This window comes from Lissotriton helveticus, chromosome 1_1 (genome assembly GCF_964261635.1).
Source record: "Lissotriton helveticus chromosome 1_1, aLisHel1.1, whole genome shotgun sequence".
Classification (NCBI taxonomy): domain Eukaryota; kingdom Metazoa; phylum Chordata; class Amphibia; order Caudata; family Salamandridae; genus Lissotriton; species Lissotriton helveticus.
In genome coordinates this window covers 553,056,847-553,069,512 of record NC_136057.1, presented here as the reverse complement: position 1 = coordinate 553,069,512, position 12,666 = coordinate 553,056,847, and the positions used below count along the sequence as shown (strand labels likewise).

The window sequence follows — 12,666 nt, the reverse complement described above, 5'->3', positions numbered from 1 at the left end:
GTTTGTGCCATTGATGAGACCATAATTGACAAAGAAAGATGGCATAAGGCTTTACTAGAGGATCTTGCTTTAACAAAGGTCTTACAGAATGTTAATATGGGTTGGAAGGGTAAACCCAAGGATGATAAAAATCTGGAGACGTTTTGGCATGTTAGAGAGCAGTTATCTGAGTGCAATGGTTTGCTTCTCAGGGGTTTGAGACTTGTTCCCCCGGTTTCTATTAGAGAAGAGCTTATTTTGCTTGCACACTTGACACACCAAGGGATATCCAAGACAAAAGAGACACTTAGAATGTCATATTGGTGGCCAGGCATGGATTTACAGGTGGAGCGCAAAATTAGGGATTGTGTTGAATGTGCTTTGAGTGAAAGAGTTGTCAAGCCAAAGGTACAACCGATGATCGTAAGGGATAGACCTGATGCACCTTGGAAAGAGGTGGGGCTTGATATGCTGGGGCCCATACAGTCATTGGCTCTGAATGGTATGTTTTTGTATTGGTCGATTTTTATTCAAGGTGGCCAGAAATAGGCATCTCTAGAGGGATGTCACTTCATTTTTAGAACAAATCTTTGCTAGGGAAGGCATACCCTTGTCTATCCTCACTGACAATGGTCTCCAATTGGTATCCAGAGAGATGGAATTGTTTTTATCCAGGCATGGTATTAAACATAAACGATCTTCCTTATATCACCCAGAAACCAACGGAATGGTTGAGAGGTTTAATAGGGTATTAAAAGAGACTATTGGCATGGCTCGATCAAATGGCCTAGACTGGCGTGTTCAAATTTGGAAGAAAGTTGAAGCTTACAGACTATCGCCACACGCTGTCACGAAGAGAACTCCTTTTGAACTGTTTAGTCAGCAAACACTTTTGTTGCAGCCCCTTGGGTCAATGACATGCAACCTGATACATTTTCAGAGAATGAAAAAAGAAATTGGAATGCTATTGAATCTAAAAAAATTGAAAATAGAAAAAGGTTGCATCATGTAAAAAAAGTGTAAAAATAACTGCAGCGAAAGTTGGGGGTTGGGTTCTTATAAAGAGTCCTTCAAAGAAAAAATCTTCTAAATTTTTTAAACCTATAAAAGTTATTACATTTTTTCAAAATGCCATTAAGACCGCTGACCACCGCATTTGGAATTTGAACAGGGTGGTGGTGGTTAGGAAAGACTTTTTGTACTCCTGATAAGAAAAATTCTAATGACTATTGTTTTAAACAATCTACTGTGACTTCTGAAAATCTTCGCAGGTCTTCCAGAGTTTCCTCTCCCCCTAAATATTTGAATGATTTTGTTAAATAGTTTTGTGTACTATGTTTTAGTAAAGTCCAGTTTTCTTTTATTTCTTTATAAAGAATGGAGATATGTGATATCTTACGATGCTTGCATCTCAAACACTCTACTACTGTTGCCAGGTGTTTAAGAATGTTATGATCTGTATTACCTGGTCAGGCTTCGAATGCTGTGGGGACAGTTGAAGCTGGCTGTTTCTCCTGACAAGAGGTCTATTGTGGGTGGGATCCATTTTAAGGAATAAACATCTTATTTACCTACAATTGCTGTCTTCTCACCTCATTCTTACAACATTTAAATAAATAAAACGAATTTAGTTGCGCGCACTGCATTGCATTTGGGGATGCAGTGCACTCAACAAAATTTGTTTTATTTATTTAAATGTTTACTTAACTGGGAAGCTCCGTAATCCATACATTACTACCCTCCACCCTGCCCCTCCCCCTCCCGACGTCACTGCCCTGCAGGTACTCTCACTGCCGGCCGCGGCTGCTATGTAGAAAAAGGCTGAGTTACAGTTTAGTACTTCTAGGATTTGGGTTTTTACAACAGAATGCCCATATGTCCACCTGTGTTACTACTTCTTTCTGAGGTATGACGTTTATTTACAAGATATAAGGCGTAGCCTACCGTGTTTGTAGACCCAAGTAAGTGAGAAGGCCCATTTCCACTCATGCTTATTAAAAGCTGTGGCCTCCAGTTCAGATGTCTTCATTGCATCTTTACATTCAAATGTATTTCCTACACTGAGGTCATTTGAGACAATAGCATGTCTCTCAAACACAGAGACATGGAGTCTGGAATTCAAAAATGTGTACAACACAAACAATGCTCCAGAATTCAGAATATAGGTTCTGTGGAGAAGCGTGGCTCAATGGTTAGAGTGGCAGACCCTGATGCAGAGGTCTGGCCCGGGACCAGGGCTCAATTCCCGCCTCGGCGGCTCCTGGACTCAATCTCCCCGGACCTGATAATTCTCGCCTTGGTGCCTAGTCTTATCATGGGTCCCACTCTGTGACTCTGGGCAATAGCTTGCTTAATCTCCACAACGGCCCCAGCAGAGCTTGGATGCCTGGCTTCACCTTGGGGGTGCCCAGGATTGGACATTTCACATGGAAAAGCCAGGAAGGGTTCCACAGCGGTATGAGTGCAGTGCCGGGACGCCCCGTCGCGTGGGCAGCCGTGCGCTTTACAAGTACAACACATTTACATTTACATAACATTGATGGTAATTTAGCATAAACAATAATAGCAAAGAGACAGAACGTACCTTTTTATGCTCCCAAATTTCTGGGAATGTCCTAAGAATTTCCCAAAGTCAATGTGAAACATATGGCCTGTGTTTGTTAGCATAATATTGTCATTGTGTCTGTCACAGACTCCAAGGATAAATGTAACCACGCACCATCCAGCACAGGAAAAAAAGAAATTCTCAGATGCCTAAATGTGTAAAAAGAAAGTATAAGTGATTAACACAGCATTTTCCACTTTTTTCATTGCTCATTCCTACTCAACTACAACTGTAAAATCATACATCAAAAAAAGTGAACTATACAGATTTACCGTAAATCCTTTGCACATTACTGGGTTAATGAGGTGGGTGGGGGATTTGTATGAAGCTGATCTAGTAGTTATCATAGCAACCAAATTATGCTTACAATAAACTATTTAAAATATGTGTATTTGTTTTTCTGTAAAAACAAATGTACAGCTATATATAAATATATGTCTGAGCAAGGCAGGGGATCCTTCAAAACACGTTACAACAAGCTAGAAAATAAATGCAATGTCGGTGTCCGGTTTTTGAAGGAAGACTGGTGATCGTTGTGGAAATATATATATATATATATATATATATATATATATATATATATTACCTACTGGCGGTCGCCAGTAGGCATATATAGTTAGGACCTAGTTACCATAGGAAATTGCGAACATGCGATTGGGAATAACTTTGGCGCCGATTGAGGGATCTGCCTGTAATTTTCCTAAAATTTGCCTCGCTGCGCTCCGCTCCTTCCCTGAAAGTTTCGGGGGGGATTCGACAACCGGAGACCGGGAAAAAAGGGGGGTCCCAAAACGTGTTTTCCCCATTTTAATTTCCATAGGGACATTCTGACAAGGCTACAGCTCGAATGACTGAACGGAATTACACCAGATTTGGCAAAATGGTAGGGACTGGTATGCAGCAGTGCATTTTGTATGTTTAGTGTAAATCCCTCCAGTAGTCTATGAGAAAATTGAATGTGAAATTGAGTCCAATGCAATTTTCCATAGGACCTTTAGACACAGCTACAGCCCGAACGGCTGAATGGAATTACTGCAAACTTGGCAAAATGGTAGAGCCTGGTATGCAGAAGTGCGTTTTGTATATTTGGTGAAAATCCCTTCAGTAATTGTTGAGAAAATCGACTTTTTTCAAATTATATATCTATAGGCGGGACACGGTGCGCTCACGGGCTTGCACTGTCCTTGCACGTGCGTGGACCTTAGCATGCGCGCGCGGAATTCTGATTGGACGTCTGTCAACATTCCATTCAGTCGAAATGAGGAAGTGTTGTCCGCCATCTTGTTTTTGTGGCAGATGATAGTGGTTGTAAACAGAAGTGTAAAAGTTGACAAGGAGGCAGGGTAGAGGTTCCTGAGCCCCCTAGGTTTTGTCATGGTGTCTGTAAAGGACCCCGAAGGTTGAAAAAAAAAAAACATTTTAAAAAATCGAGGGGTCTGCGCAACTTGCGCGGACCGCGGCTCAAAAAGACAAAAAAGAAATACATTAAAATAACAAGTTTCAGTGTTTAGATGTTGGTTGAGTGCAACATTGAGTGATGACTCTTTCACCTTTGGGTTTAGGTAGGTGTTTTGTGGAGAGTTAGTATGGTAATTGGTAGAGAGCATTGGGGGTAGGTTGAAGATTATGTGAGTTTGAATGTGTTGATAATTTGAACCAATTAAAATGTTACTTTGGTTTTGATTTTGTGTGTGATGAAATGTGATTGGCTGGGTATTTGAATATGTATGAAAAATGAGAGGGAAACACAGCCATTTTGAGATTTTAGTGTTTGAGGTATACTTCTGAGGTGTGAGATTGAGACAGAATTTACTGTACAACAGTTTTCTAGAAGGTGAGTTGTTAATTTGTAAGGAGAATTCTGTTATTCACTTTAAGTTAATAGGAAAAAAAAATTCTGTTAGTTATTTAATGTTTTTCTGTTCTACTTATGGATTGAGTAGGGCAACATCAGATGCAGTGCTATATATTTCTAAATCCTTCTTGATACTATACATTGTCCAGGGAAACAAGGCCATTTTGTGACTATAGTGTCTGAGGTACTTTTGTGTGGAAATTTTGGTGTTCAATTTTTGGTGTGAGATTTACACAGTAGTAACTCTTCTTATAGAATTTAATAGTTTTTCTCTGCCCTATCTCACTCTTACCCTACAACATCTCACTGTCTTTCTCTAATAGTACACTAACATCAATGAGGATGTTCCTGTTGATGAGAGTAATCCTGAAGGAGAGCTTTATGATGGAGGAGATGGCATGGACGATTTCTATGATGAATCCTTCGATTCAGATTTAATGAAAGCTTTGGAGTTCATTGAGTTTGAGGATTCTTTTTGGTAGATTTTCAATATTGACATTGCTGATGATGCAATCTTAGACGATCATTAAAATTTTGGAAATTCCCAACAATAAATTTTAATTTATGCATGCAGAGTAATAAAATTGGCACACTGATAAGAATAAGAAATGCTGTGAGAGATGCGTAAAGTATTTTACTAATGGCATAAATTGAGATAGAATATACAAAAAAGAGAGGCATATTTACAAGCCCCTTGTGCAATGTTGAACATTAATGCTGGTATAGAGATAGTGTAATGGTTTCATTGGCATATTTACAAACCCCTTGCGTAATGCATATTCTTGTCTGTGTGCCAATTTTATTACCCTGCATGCACTTTCTGCTTGCACCCATGTCAAACATTGCGCAAGGGGCTTGTAAATATGCCTCTCTTTTTTGTATATTCTATCTCAATTTATGCCATTAGTAAAATCCTTTACGCATCTCTCAAGGCATTTCATATTCTTTTCTGTGTGCCAATTTTATTACCCTGCATGCATTTACTGCTTGTACCCATGTTAAACACTGTGCAAGGGGCTTGTAAATATGCCCCACTTTATCTTATATTCCATCTCAATTGATGCCATTAGTGAAATCCTTTATGCATCTTCCACACCATTTCATATTGTTTTCTATCTGCTATTCCTATCCCTCTCCATATATTCACTGCTTGCACCCATGTTAAAGGTTGCGCAAGGCGCTTGTAAAAAAGGAGCATATTTACAAGCCAAATTACACTATTAGCACTATCTCTGTACCAGCATTGAATTCAAGCATGAGAAACACTTTAAAAAGTAGTCTACCCTGTAAGCTAAAAGATACAAATTGTGAGCACACACAGCTAACATTATGGAAAAAGATGAAAATATAATTCCTCAGTTCACATACACACTCAGTGTGTTCCTTGTCAAAAACTTAAAGCCAGACATTTCAGCAAAAAACATTTAGTATGGTAAATCGTTTTAGACACAGAAAGTGAGATGAGACACACACACAAACAGACAGATGGTGTAGGCAGAGATTGAGATGACACACACATACAAACAGAGAGATGTTGGAAGGAGAGAGTGAGATGAGGCATGTAAAGAGGGAGATGGTGGAGGCAGAGAGTGATATGAGACACACAAAGAGAGATGTGAACTAGTGTTTATATTGTTTAGTTAATGTAATTGCTATGTGCTATGTTGGTAGTGGTCTATAATATGTCATATTTTTCTTTTCAACAGATTGTAAATATCTACAGAGTCATAATAGATTATGCCTACCAAGAGCCGCAAACAAAGACTCTATAAGCAAGCTTTAACAATCAAGAGGACTCAATTAGAAGATTCATCCAGAAGACAATCTTCAGAGAAGAGAAAAAATGCTCCTGGTAATGCACCTGTGCATCCTGTTGCTTCAGAAGAAGTGCTGGGAGTAGAGCCCTGCTCCTCTGATGATCTTTTTATAACAGCTTTACTCCAATTGTTTGGATGTAATTAACGCAGTTTACAGGTGGCGGTGTGTGTGTTGGACGCTGTATTGCCATATTGTTTAATATTGTATCATTTCTGATTTTAAGAGCATTGCTGATTTTAAGAGCACGTATGATGAACTTCTAACAAACTTTGCCTATTTGCACATTCACTCTCATGGTCCGCGGCTGATTTTAAAAGCGCGCCGGACTAACCATTTTTAAATGTTCATTCTTACCTTTTGTATGTGACAGGCGCATTTCCTGCACGTTATTGCCCTCGTGGTCCCGTTCCGCCCCGGCTTGTGCCGTTTGCTGCGGAGGACCAGTCCGAGGTGCGCACTTCCTGGAGGTTGACACCACTTCCGCCCTGCGCTAGTCCTTGCAGGTGAGCGGTCTAGTGGTGCCGAGCCCTCCTCACTACTTAAATCGGCGCTCATGCTCCCAGCCCCAGTAATTAACGCAGTTTACAGGTGGCGGTGTGTGTGTTGGACGCTGTATTGCCATATTGTTTAATATTGTATCATTTCTGATTTTAAGAGCATTGCTGATTTTAAGAGCACGTATGATGAACTTCTAACAAACTTTGCCTATTTGCACATTCACTCTCATGGTCCGCGGCTGATTTTAAAAGCGCGCCGGACTGACCATTTTTAAATGTTCATTCTTACCTTTTGTATGTGACAGGCGCATTTCCTGCACGTTATTGCCCTTGTGGTCCCGTTCCGCCCCGGCTTGTGCCGTTTGCTGCGGAGGACCAGTCCGAGGTGCGCACTTCCTGGTGGTTGACACCACTTCCGCCCTGCGCTAGTCCTTGCAGGTGAGCGGTCTAGTGGTGCCGAGCCCTCCTCACTACTTAAATTGGCGCTCATGCTCCCAGCCCCAGTAATTAACGCAGTTTACAGGTGGCGGTGTGTGTGTTGGACGCTGTATTGCCATATTGTTTAATATTGTATCATTTCTGATTTTAAGAGCATTGCTGATTTTAAGAGCACGTATGATGAACTTCTAACAAACTTTGCCTATTTGCACATTCACTCTCATGGTCCGCGGCGGATTTTAAAAGCGCGCCGGACTGACCATTTTTAAATGTTCATTCTTACCTTTTGTATGTGACAGGCGCATTTCCTGCACGTTATTGCCCTCGTGGTCCCGTTCCGCCCCGGCTTGTGCCGTTTGCTGCGGAGGACCAGTCCGAGGTGCGCACTTCCTGGAGGTTGACACCACTTCCGCCCTGCGCTAGTCCTTGCAGGTGAGCGGTCTAGTGGTGCCGAGCCCTCCTCACTACTTAAATCGGCGCTCATGCTCCCAGCCCCAGTAATTAACGCAGTTTACAGGTGGCGGTGTGTGTGTTGGACGCTGTATTGCCATATTGTTTAATATTGTATCATTTCTGATTTTAAGAGCATTGCTGATTTTAAGAGCACGTATGATGAACTTCTAACAAACTTTGCCTATTTGCACATTCACTCTCATGGTCCGCGGCTGATTTTAAAAGCGCGCCGGACTGACCATTTTTAAATGTTCATTCTTACCTTTTGTATGTGACAGGCGCATTTCCTGCACGTTATTGCCCTCGTGGTCCCGTTCCGCCCCGGCTTGTGCCGTTTGCTGCGGAGGACCAGTCCGAGGTGCGCACTTCCTGGAGGTTGACACCACTTCCGCCCTGCGCTAGTCCTTGCAGGTGAGCGGTCTAGTGGTGCCGAGCCCTCCTCACTACTTAAATCGGCGCTCATGCTCCCAGCCCCAGTAATTAACGCAGTTTACAGGTGGCGGTGTGTGTGTTGGACGCTGTATTGCCATATTGTTTAATATTGTATCATTTCTGATTTTAAGAGCATTGCTGATTTTAAGAGCACGTATGATGAACTTCTAACAAACTTTGCCTATTTGCACATTCATTCTCATGGTCCGCGGCTGATTTTAAAAGCGCGCCGGACTGACCATTTTTAAATGTTCATTCTTACCTTTTGTATGTGACAGGCGCATTTCCTGCACGTTATTGCCCTCGTGGTCCCGTTCCGCCCCGGCTTGTGCCGTTTGCTGCGGAGGACCAGTCCGAGGTGCGCACTTCCTGGAGGTTGACACCACTTCCGCCCTGCGCTAGTCCTTGCAGGTGAGCGGTCTAGTGGTGCCGAGCCCTCCTCACTACTTAAATCGGCGCTCATGCTCCCAGCCCCAGTAATTAACGCAGTTTACAGGTGGCGGTGTGTGTGTTGGACGCTGTATTGCCATATTGTTTAATATTGTATCATTTCTGATTTTAAGAGCATTGCTGATTTTAAGAGCACGTATGATGAACTTCTAACAAACTTTGCCTATTTGCACATTCACTCTCATGGTCCGCGACTGATTTTAAAAGCGCGCCGGACTGACCATTTTTAAATGTTCATTCTTACCTTTTGTATGTGACAGGCGCATTTCCTGCACGTTATTGCCCTCGTGGTCCCGTTCCGCCCCGGCTTGTGCCGTTTGCTGCGGAGGACCAGTCCGAGGTGCGCACTTCCTGGAGGTTGACACCACTTCCGCCCTGCGCTAGTCCTTGCAGGTGAGCGGTCTAGTGGTCCCTCACCCTTAGTACTTAATGAGGGCATGGAGGAAGCGCAGCGGACGAGCGCAGCGGGAGCGCCGACTTCGCGCCGAAGTCGCGCACAAGTCAAGCCCGTCTGCGCCCGTCTGCGCCAGCACGGGCCCAGGGCTCAGTCCCGATGCCCCAAATTGTGTCACGTATTCCCGTACTGCTTTATTGCGGTTGCGGGGACCCCCTTGTTCTACGAATTTCGTTTTTAACTGTCACAATGCTCCAACTTCTTGTCCCTCCTGTAAACTTTCATTGGAATCTTCTACCTCTCGGATAGACTCTACGTCTTCTACCTTCTGGAACCCTGCCCCCCGGTGCAGCTCTCTCCCTTCTAAATTACCCAATCCTGGTCCTTCCTTGAAATTCATTAGTATTAATTGCCGTTCTCTCGCAAAACACAAGAGAGACATTTTTGACCTTCTACAGACAGTCAGCCCAGCTGCCATGTTTATAACGGAAACATGGTTAAATGAGAGCTCTGGCCCTGACATCGCCATGGCTCTCCCCAATGATTACACCTACGTTGGGCGAAACCGGCCTCTTAAAGATGGTGGGGGAATTGCCATCATTTTCAGGAGAGAATTCTCCTGTAAATGGGAAGATCTTGAGTTCCCTAATTGCGAAGCTGGTTTGTTTAAGTTATTACTTACTCCACACTTCACTCTAACCGGCACGCTGATTTATCGTCCCCCTGGTTCAGCGAGTAGCTGGGCCTCCTCCCTCCCGGATCTCATTTCCCCACTTCTTGCACAATCTAATAATTTTATGGTTGTTGGTGATCTAAACATCCATTTTAACTCTGCTTCGTGTGCCATTTCCACACGTCTTTTACAGGATCTTGCAGCCTTAGATCTCCACCTCCATAATTCTGACCCCACTCATAAGGCCGGCAACCTTTTAGACCCTATTATTTCTAACCTCTCGACCATCTCGTATCAATCTTCATTGCAGGTCCCTTGGTCGGACCATTTTATTGTAAATTTCTCTATTGAAATGGCTACTTCTAACCCCTCCATTCCCACTCACCCCCACAAAGCCAGTAGGAATTGGAAACGCCTAGATATAGACAAACTCAACTTGTGTCTTACTAATTCAATGCCTCCATTGGCCAGTAGCATGTCTACCAAGGAGCTACCCTCTGTTAAACAATGGTTGACCAATGCCCTGGATTTCTGCCTCCCAATGCAAAAAAATAAATTGCATATCCATCACCCTCCAGCCCCCTGGTTTACTGACGCCCTACGCTCAGAAAAATCTAAATGCAAAAAATTGGAACGCATATGGCGCTCCAATTATGATGCTGGTCAGAAAGCAGAATATAAGGCTGCTCTTAAAATCTACCACACGTCCTGTGATAGTGCCAGAGCTTCCTTTGCGAACACCTCGCTCCTTACGGCACAGAATAGACCTAAGGCCCTGTTCAAAATTGTGAAGGAGCTGTCAGGTGCATCTACTGTACCCAAGGCCCCCATCCTTGACACCCCCCAGTGTGAAGCTCTGGCCAATTTCTTTGTTGAAAAGATCGAGAAGATCTATGACACTTTCAATTCTTCTCCTGTTGTGTCCACTCACCTTGTTTCAACCGCATGTACTCCCCCTTCTGTCACCTCCTCTTGTTTTATTTCCGCGCCTCCTCAACTTCTCGCCTGGGACCCCATCTCCCCTTCGCTTCTAAAAAAGTATTTACAGGACATACAATCTGGGTCCCCTCTTGACCCTATGCCTCCTCAAATCCTGAGTTCTTTGGACCCCGCCCTACTCCTTATTATTTTGAAGGTTTTGAATGCCTCCCTTACTGAAGCTATCGTGCCCAACGAATGGAAGCACGCTATGGTGATCCCATTATTAAAAAAGGCCAACTTAGATCCTAATAACCCATCTAATTTTCGCCCTATTTCTTTACTTTCATGTTTCTCTAAAATCTTGGAGAAACACGTTAACTCTCTGCTTAACTCTCACGTGGAAACTTCTAACTTTCTTCATGGCTCTCAATCCGGGTTCAGGGCTGGCTTCTCGACTGAAACCACTCTCCTTGGTGTGTCAGAATCCATCAGGCAAAAAGTGGACAACGGGGAGACTGTGGCACTCATTTTGCTTGATTTGAGTGCCGCATTTGACACCGTCTCCCATTCCATCTTGTTGTCCACTCTGAGAGAGGCGGGTGTCGATGGTTCTGCCCTGGCCTGGATCTCTAACTTTTTGTCTAATCGTACGTTTCAAGTTTTTTCCTCTACTTCTGTCTCATCAACTTTTCCCTCTAATCACGGTGTCCCACAAGGTTCTATTCTCAGTCCTCTTTTTTTCAATTTATATGTGAGACCTCTTGCTTTTTTGGCGGAACAGGCAGGTCTCTCTATTTATTCTTATGCTGATGACACACAAGTCATCTACTCTCTTTCCACCAACAAGCACCTCCCCTTCTCCTCCCTTCAAGCTGGACTAAAACAGATTTCGGCATGGATGTTGGAGCACAAATTAAAACTAAACGGGGAGAAAACAGAACTGCTCCTGTTTGGCTCCGACATCTCGCTCTGGGGCCCACAACATTGGCCGCCGGAGATGGGCCCTCTTCCCACTCCAACTCCTTCTGCTCGTAACCTTGGGGTCCTCCTGGACAATCAACTGTCCTTCAGGCAGCACGTCGTGAAAGTCTCTGCCACCTGTACCACCATCTTGAGGTGGCTAAGGAAAATCTCGTGGATGCTGCCTGCTGACACCCTGAGATCTGTAGTTCAGGCTCTTGTCATCTCACGCCTGGACTATGGTAACATCTTACTTCTGGGTGCTTGCAAGGAGGTAACTAAGAAGTACCAGGTAGTACAAAATATGGCTGTTCGTCTTATTTGTAATCTACCCGCCAGAACCTCAGCCTCTTCCCACATGCGTAATCTACACTGGCTGCGGATCGAGAGCAGGGTCAAATTTAAGGCATTATGTTTTATGCATAAAATCATGACCGGAAAAGCTCCACTTTACCTATCTGTTCTGGTGCAGCAATACCTCCCACCGCGTACACTTAGGTCTTCCACCCAGAATAAGTTCAGGATACCGCGTATCAAGAGAGCAAAAATGGGAGGTCGCTCATTTTCTTTGTTGGCCCCCTCTCTTTGGAACTCTTTACCCCCCCCCCTTTGCGTTCTGAAATGTGCTTCCTTACTTTCCGTAAGGGAATTAAGACCTGGCTTTTCAATATGTAAGACTGCTGATTAGACTCCTCCCTCACTTTGTATACTGTTTTATATTCCCAGCGCCGGGAAACCTACGGGTAGCTGTGCGCTTAAGAAATGTAACAATAAATAATAAATAATATTAAATAAAAATTAATTGTTTGGATATATATTCCGGACATGGCATTCCATGCTATAAGTTCCAAAGCTGTACTGTTTCTGTGGATTCCCTCTTGAAAGTACTGTGTGACAGATTTTACATGTGACAAAAGGCGCATTTACCTTTTTCTCTCTTTCTGGGTTTTAAAAAAAATTCCGTACTATGGACTCTCTCTGTGTTCTATGGGTTTTAGGAACAAACTCTTCTGAAGATGAAGTAGAAGAATCCTCAAGTTCCTTGTGTTCAGAATGCTCTTGTCCAAAGGCTATTAGTTTCTGGCAACGAATGCAGTGCATCATCAAATTGTTAAGTTCAGGTTGGATATTTGCAACCATTGATGCTTGCATTGGTGGTGCTGTTGCTTCAGAAGAAGTGCTGGGAGCAGA

At 43.4% G+C, this 12,666-nt stretch overlaps 1 protein-coding gene across 1 annotated transcript in view; it reads right to left on the bottom strand.

Annotated features, from left to right (window-relative positions):
* PIK3C2G (phosphatidylinositol-4-phosphate 3-kinase catalytic subunit type 2 gamma) overlaps positions 1 to 12,666 on the bottom strand; it is a 2,201,800-nt gene that overhangs the window by 392,974 nt on the left and 1,796,160 nt on the right. Inside the window, exon 25 of the mRNA XM_078674033.1 lies at positions 2,564 to 2,733. Within this exon, the coding sequence (XP_078530159.1) occupies positions 2,564 to 2,733 (170 nt within the window). The remainder of the gene's footprint in view (positions 1 to 2,563; positions 2,734 to 12,666) is intronic.